A 7,873-nucleotide genomic window follows, 5' to 3' on the forward strand; every position below is an offset into this window, starting at 1 on the left:
CTCAAGAAGTGTTGGTAGGAGCAAAAATTAGTACAATCACTTTGGAAAGCAGTTTGGCAATATCTAGTTAGGACAAAGATGCTCAAACCTGAAGACCCCAAAATTTCACCTCCAATCCTAAGACCCAGAAATTTCATCTCCATATACTCACCCCTAGAGAAACTCACACGTGTGCACAAAGAGACACCTTTGAGGTATGTTCATTGCTGCAAAATACTGGGAAGAACCTAAATGTCCACCAATAGGGGAATGGATAAATAAACTGTGGTGATTCATACAATTGACTATTTTCGTATACAGCAGTTAAAATGCATGAACTAGATCTACATGTATCAAAATGGCTACATCTTAAAAACAGTGCTGAGTGAAAAAACAAGTTGCAAAACGATACATACATTCTATCAATCATGTCCATTTAAAAAACATAAACACTCTATATTGGTCATGGATATATATACACACACACATATACATATATATGTACACATATACACACATACATATGTCTAAAAACAGAGAGAAGACGTAAACACACCATTTCCTGGGTAGTGCTTACCTCTGTGCAGGAAGGAAGGTAAATATGACGGGTGAGGAACTTTACCTGTGCCTGAAAAATTCTACTTATTGGAGAGAGAGAGCTCTGAAGCCAATATGGCCAAACGTTCAAACCTGTCCATTCTGTGTAGGTGGATACCAATATTTTCTGCAAGCACTTGTCTGGCATATATTTTTCTACTCTTTTTGTGTCACTGTGTTAAGGTATCCAGTCAGCAGACAGCTTTATTGTTTTTTTGCCCACTCCGTCTGAGAGTTTCTACTTTCTAAAAGGGGATTTTAACTCCTTCACCCCTGCACTCAGTTTGGATTTATTCCTACCATTGTTCTTTATTTTTACATTGCTTTCTCATTGTTTCTTTCCTTCCCACAGACTAACAGAGTATTCCCATTATGACCCTTACCCCTGTAGTAGTTTGACAATCATACACTTTATTCCTACTTTTAGAATTAGCCTTAATTTTTTGCTGTTGTTGGAGTCAGCATTTCCCTTGAAACTCAAGTTTTTATGCTATTGGGAAAAAACCTATTTTTGATGCAAATACAAGAGATCAATTATAAAATCACTTAGTACCACCATTTTAGACAAAACCAAACAATTCCACTGTACCATGTAAAACCAAAAGAAGAACTTTAATAAGTTTTTACGGCACTGCAATTACAGGAACATTAACCCATAACATGCAACAGAAATGATGATGCCTTTTGGACATATTTCACAGATAAACTTGACGTTACAATTAACAGCAACACATTCTACTGAAGAAAACAAATGCAATTTATTTCAACTTTCAGGCTAGAAAAAGTATGTTCTTCCTGCAATCTCAAGTAGCATTTAGAAAGTTTAGTTTTTCCTTTCTAACCTCTAACAGACAATATGAATTTTAATGCAATCGTACACAACCATTTTCACATTGGAAATAACCACAAGGAATTGACAGGTGTAGGTTAATCAATGATTGGTTTCATTTCAATTGTTAATTTCGAGAGGGCTCCTGCAGTATTGTGGGTTTCAGTTGGGGAAAATCATCAGACCAGGAGTAAAGAGCCTTGGTCTTAGAGTGGGGGAGGGAACATGCAGCGGCACACGGGGCAGGTGCCTGACTTCTGAAGCCAGATGGACACGCACGGCTTGTGGAAATAGTGGTGGCATGGCAGCTCGGTTGCCACCTCCCCCTTCACATATTCACTACAACAGATAGGGCAACACATTTCCTGCCCCACCGCACTGTGATCTTCAGTGACCAGGATCTCAGGAAGACTGTCAATGCTCTCCTTGCTTGCCGGCGGATTGGCCACCTCCACGTCCACCGCAAGGGACTCCAAGTGCGCAAGGGCTGTTTCCATCGCCTGGGCCAGGCGTTCTTCAAGTGCCATGTACGTAAGGAACTGAGGATCCACGTAGGAAATGGCTTCAGCCACCCCCAACCCATCTGCAAACCCATCAAAGAGGCTCCAATCCACTTCTAGGTCTTCACTCACACTGGAGTCATCTTCAAGGTTGTTGTTTCCATCCAGCATGAACACTCCAGGCTGCAAAAACTCCCGACCAGAATCATTATCCCCCTCACTGCTACTCTCATTTTCATTGTATTGGAGCCAAGGAACTTCTCCTTCCTCCGGCGATGCCCGCTCCTCTTCCTGAAGAGATGGTCCTCGAACTTCTTCAAGTTCATTGCTCCCACTGATGCCAGCACTAGCACTAGCGCTGGGGCTGGCGCCGGCACTGGTACTCACTCTGGCTTGCTCAGGTTCATGCTCTTCTCTCCCCGGCAGAGTCTCCCAGCTTTCACCACTGGATGACAGATTTTGCTCCCGACCTCGATATTTCCGACGCAGAGCAGCAGTCCACTCTTTGTCACTGTCAGAGTCTTCATCAAAATATTTGTAGTAATCATCGCTGTACGTCCAGAAGTCAGGGTCAGCCATGGTTCGTCGCTGTCTCGGCACTTTTTCTGGCTTCACCTGGTCATTCCTGACTTCCCTCTTGTCTTCAGAGTATTTCGGCTCAGAGTAGCCACTTGAACTGTCGCCTCTGCCTCTTCTGGCTAGGCTATCCGAATGGCTGTCGTCGTTGTTGGCAGTGTCCCTCCACCTGGAAGTACTATGTGGCATATCATCATCATCATCAGTATCAAAAAATACTTTTGGTTTCACGCAGTTTGGACTTGCCAGATTTCTGATTTTGGGTCTCACCACTGGTTCCTCTGCACTCTTTGGGGTGTTTTCCCCACCACCACAAATACTTACAGGAGCCCTGCTAGGACGCGCAGGTAAATTCTGCTCCCGCCTCTCCCTCTCCAGGCTGTCGCCACTTGTAGCCAACTTGCCTTCAGCAGCAGATATCTGAGAGGCCATGCTATTTTGCTGCAGAAACTCAGCTCTGTTAGCAGAGCATCTTGCTGCAGGGGCTGGGTCTAACTTGTCAAGCTCCTCTCTCACATCACGGTTAAAACTAGAGAACTGTGGGGGCACCCCAGCCAGAGACCTCGCCCCTTTCTCTGGGTCATACAGCTTATCATCTTTAAACTTGCCAGTTTTCCCTCTCACTGGCGCTCGCTCAACAGGCCCAGCCCCCTCCTCCTCACTATCATCTGCCCCGAAAGAGTCAACGTGTCCATAAGCCATTCCTCTTCTGCTACCCGAAGCCCTATACTCTCGTGGCAGGTACCTGGAGTAGTCCTCATTATCAACATTCAGGCTGGTCCCCGAGCTCTCACTGTCGACCCAACTACGACGAGTGGTGGAAAATGGCGATCGACTCCTCTTGGTGGTTTGACCGGGGGCTGATCTGTGCATTGGGACTTCAGATGTCGTCTTTCTCTGGCTGGAAATTCTTTCCTGCTGGCTCGTGGATGGCCTGAAACTGACATAAGCATGCCTCCTTCCATACCTCCTGCCTGTATTGGACTGATACCCTCCTGCTGGCTTGGGCCATACAGGCTTGCTAGATTCCTGACCCATTGCTCTGACTTAGGAGGGTTTCCAAGACAGCTGGGGCTCAAGTGGAAAGGCTCCTGCTCCCTGCACACACTTGGGAGATGGGAAAGTCAAAAGAGTTCAGAATAAAGGAGCAGGGAGATTTATTTTCACTTCAGCAGGCAGGTAACAGAAAGAACAAGGGGCCTTTAGAGTTAGTTTCACTTTCTTCTAAGGCCTGGAGTTGCATTCCAGTGACTGTCAGGTGTAGACCTGGAACACATTTTTAATGTTGGCAAAACAATTACAAAACTGGGTTTGTAGGAAAGCCAGACTTAAGGCAGAATCTGACAGAAGATGGGGGGTGACTGGACGCTTGGAAGGTGGGTGAAGTACTGTGGCATTGTGCCAACATGGGAAGAGGAAAGACTGCTGCGGTTTTTTTTTATGGGGTGTCTGCATTTTTCTGAGCCCTGCAGACAGACAGGAGAAATGCAAATTGGAATAGGGTGGAAAATACAGATCACCATGTGTGCATGAGTGCCTACATGTCTGTCGGGAGGAGAGGGGCAGGTGGAGGGGACCAGCAATCAGGCAATGGAGAGATGTCTGTGTCTGCAGGGGAAGGGGCAGGTGACGGTGGCATTGGGAAGAGGTGTGAAGTGTCAGACAGAATGAGACCTCTCCTGGATGCGAGGATGAAAATGACAGGCGTGGATGGGGTGGCTTTAGAGGAGAGGGCTGTGTCTAAGTATGAGAGAGAATGCGTGTGTGTTGCTGTATGTGTGGCAGCTGGAACTCTATGGAGGGACGCCTGTGTTTATGCATCTGTGGCAGGCAAGGAAGGATATGGTGGCACTGGACAGGGGTGGCCATGAGTTTGTGTATGTGTGTTTGTCAAAATGGGAGGCGACAATAGAGAAATGTCAGTGTGAGCAAATGCATCGATGAGGGGACAGCACTGGAGAGGGATATGCTTGTGGCGGGCAGGTGGAACAGGGGCCAGCAGTCAAAGGTCTGCATGCATGAATGTGATTAGCAGGGAGGGGGGTGGTGTCCCGGGAAAAGGATTTATGTGAGTGTGAGTGTGTGCAGTGCAGGGGCCAGCAAAGGAGGGCTGTCTATGCACAGAAGTAGCAGACAGGGAGCAGGAGAGGGAAGCATGTGAGAGGGGTGTGTGAACAAGTGTGTGTGCATATGTATGTCAGAGGCATAGGAAAGAGAAGCCAGCAACTGAGGGATATCCTTATGTGTGTATGTGGCAAGCAGGGGATAAAACGGCCCCAGAGGGAGGGTGAGAGTGTGTGAGTGTGTGAGTGAGTGTGTGTGTGTATATGTGTGTGTGTGTGTGTGTGTGTTCTCCAGAGGACAAAGAGGCAGAAGGAGGAGGGGGCCGCTTCTGAAGGTGTATATGGAGCAGGTAGTGAGAGGTAGGGAAAGGCACTGGAGGGTATGACAGTGTGTGAGACGGTGTGTGTGTGTGTCCATGCATGTGCACGGAAGGGGACGTGTCGCAACCTTGAGTATGAGGGGGGTGGGGAGGGGGCTGCAATGGAAGGTTTCTGTGCGTGCGTGTGCGTATGTGTGTGCATGTGCGTATGTGCGTGCATGTGTGTGTCCCCATGTGCACACGCGAAACACAGGGAGGGGGAGGGGGCCACAATGTCATAATGAGAGACACGAAAATGTTATCAGCTCAAACAGCAGATCCAAACCAAACAGATGGGGCAGGGAAGCGGAAAAAGAAAGAAAAGGGCCTGTGTGGATATAGTTTCTCCCTGGGAATAATCTGTTTTTCCGACAACTCTTTTCCTGGGAACAATATATTTACCTAAAAATCTTAACAATTTACCATTCAGCAAAATAACTGCGAAATGGGGGAAGAATGGCCACAGCGTGCTCCGCAAAGGAGCCAAGAAGGCAGGAGGGAGGAGAGAGGAGGAGAGGCAGAGAGAGGTGGGAGAGGGCCGCGACCACCATTCCCCTCTCATACAGCGATTAAAGCCATTCAAGTGGGGGCCGCGCCACACGAAAGGGGCTGGAGAACGGAGGATGGAGTCCGCAAGCAGGCCTATGGAGGACACAGGCCTCACTCTGCAGTCAGGTCCCTCGTCCGCCCGCCCCGCCCCACCCCTTCCCGAGGGGCGAGCCTGAAAACCTCTTCGTCTGAGCCCCCGAAAATCCTTGCCTCCACGCCCAGCCACTCGTCCCCACGCCCAGCCACGCGCCCCACCGCCGCGTCTGAATGAATCGAGGAAATAAACAGCCTTCACTCACCAGTCCAGGCACCCGCACGCTCTCGGGAGGAACAGAGCTCTCAGACCTCCGACCGCCACGACCGCCAGAGCCGCTGGTCCCGGGTCTCCAGCTCCTCCCCCGCCAGACAGCAGTGGGGCGGGCGGCGACTGCGGCGGCGGAAGTGATTGTGGCGTTAGCTGGGGCCCGCCCCCTTGATGTGGCGGGGGTGGCAGCTGCTCTCGACAAATCAGGGTGGGCCCGAAAGCATTATTTCATTTTAAATGGTGAAATCGTCAAGGATACAGAAAAGGACAGCGAAAAACGTAACCAACAGCCAGCTTTAACAAATGTTAAACATTTAGCCATATTCCCTTCTGTTGTGAGTGGTGTTTTTTTTAACAAAATGAAATCGGCAAATTCTTTCTGATTAATTCCAATGTGAAAGTGATTATCTTAATATATCATATCCTATGTTATGTGTTATGGTTTGGACTGGAAGTATTAAAAATGTGAAACTATATTTAGGGTTGCAGTAAGCTTAAATTTTTTTAACCTGGTGGTTAAAGCAAATTGAACAGTTTACGGTAGAATTCGTTGCTCTTAATGACAAAATCAAGTTTCTTGATTGAAATGAAAAGAAATGATCGATCATGAAGCACTCACGGATTCATATTGTGGTCATCGCATTGTTATGCCTTTTGGATTTGTACAATTTTCCTAAACTCTGAACTCTTTTTTAAAAATCACACTTTACGATGTATCTCTAATATTTGCATTGATTGTAAAGACTTCCTATGTTCACAACGATGGCAAATTTTGTTCTTACTGGAAATAAAATGTAAAATAGAACAACAAGAACTTTTAGGGGTAACAATAGGAAAGAAATAGGGTGTATAATTTTCAAACTATTAAGGAAATAATATGTAGAACAAAGAGAAAAACTCAGTCTAACAAAGGGCAGAAATGGGATGGGAGGCAACAAGAAAGGATGGAAAAGAATAAGAAAAAACAAAGGGCAGGAATAAATGCAAATATATCAGTATGTATTATGGGTTAATCTCCAATTAAAAAAGCAAACTCTCATTTTAAGCGTTTCGTTTTTAGAAATTCAGTTATATGCTGTTTATATGAGTTTCATCTAAAGCAGAAATAGGAATAGAAATGATATGCCAGTTAAATACTAGCAGAAAGGAAGAAGGAAGGAAGAAAAGAAGAAAAGGAGGAAAGGAGGGAGGCGGGGGGAAGGAAGGAATTTAGAAAAGAGAGAAAAAAAGAGAAGGAAAGAAGGAAGAAAGGAAAGAAACACATAGCAATATTACTATCAGAAAAATCAAGAACTCAAAGAAAAAGCATTAATGAGAACAAAACAGTTGTTTCATTCACTGAGAAGATATAGTCACTAAAATTTATAGCCAAACAATGTAATTTCAAAACATATGAGGCAAATATTGTTAGAAATATAAAGAGAGATCGGAAAGTCTGCAATTATCATAGGAGAGTTAACCACACTTGTTATGGCTTAGATCGATCAAATAGACTGCAAATAAATAAGGATCTAGAGAGATTGAACAACACAATTAAGAAGCCTGATCTAATGTAATTTTTGTACTCAAGAAATGATGTATTCTTTTATAAAAAATATTTAAAATATTTCAAACATACAGAAAAGTACAGAGTACAAAATGCACATTTGCATGTACCTGTCACACAGATTGAGCAAATTTTATTTTCCTCAGATCCTCAGCTCCTTCTGTTTTCAAAACAAAATATTACAGTTGAAGCCCTCACTTGATTCTATTCGTCTTACTTCTTTTCCCAAAAGAAGCACTGTTTAGAAGTTTCCTTCTTGTCCATGTTTGTTTTTCTTTTTCGATGTATGTATATATCTGTAACCAAGACACATTATTGTTTTATGTGTTTTAAATTATGTAAATGGCATTATAATAAAGGCATTCTTTTGCAACTTAAATTTTCACTTAATTTTATTTGTTTTGAAATTTAGCAGTTTGATAGATTTAGATCTAGGTCATGTATTTTAACTGCTGAATGGTATTGTATCAATTTCCCAATATAATATTAGTATAATATATTATTAAATGGACTTCTGTTGCATCAGTTATCCAATGTCTTTCTCTCTTTCCCTGCTGATGGACTTGGGTTG

The 7,873-nt window shown here is 44.7% G+C and overlaps 1 protein-coding gene across 3 annotated transcripts; it reads right to left on the reverse strand.

Annotated features, from left to right (window-relative positions):
- Positions 1-1,169: 1,169 nt before the first annotated feature.
- On the reverse strand, positions 1,170-5,920 carry PJA1 (praja ring finger ubiquitin ligase 1). 3 transcript variants are annotated; one of them, XM_070605805.1, is made up of 3 exons: positions 5,752-5,920; positions 3,227-3,421; positions 1,170-2,659 (listed from the first exon to the last, which is right to left on the reverse strand). In XM_070605805.1, the coding sequence occupies exons 2-3, from the start codon at positions 3,352-3,354 to the stop codon at positions 1,612-1,614; spliced, it is 1,176 nt and encodes a 391-aa protein (XP_070461906.1). In that variant the 5' UTR covers positions 3,355-3,421; positions 5,752-5,920; the 3' UTR covers positions 1,170-1,611. The 3 variants fall into 3 exon arrangements, with proteins under 3 accessions (XP_070461906.1, XP_070461907.1, XP_070461905.1); XM_070605806.1 differs by having other exon boundaries at positions 3,227-3,747; positions 5,752-5,884; XM_070605804.1 differs by having other exon boundaries at positions 1,170-3,421; positions 5,752-5,888.
- Positions 5,921-7,873: the final 1,953 nt, after the last annotated feature.

This window comes from Equus przewalskii, chromosome X (genome assembly GCF_037783145.1).
Source record: "Equus przewalskii isolate Varuska chromosome X, EquPr2, whole genome shotgun sequence".
NCBI classification, from domain to species: domain Eukaryota; kingdom Metazoa; phylum Chordata; class Mammalia; order Perissodactyla; family Equidae; genus Equus; species Equus przewalskii.

Coding starts and splice junctions, on each gene's coding strand:
- PJA1 (XM_070605804.1), bottom strand. CDS start 3,354: ATGCACAGATCAGCCCCCGGTCAAACCACCAAGAGGAGTCGATCGCCA.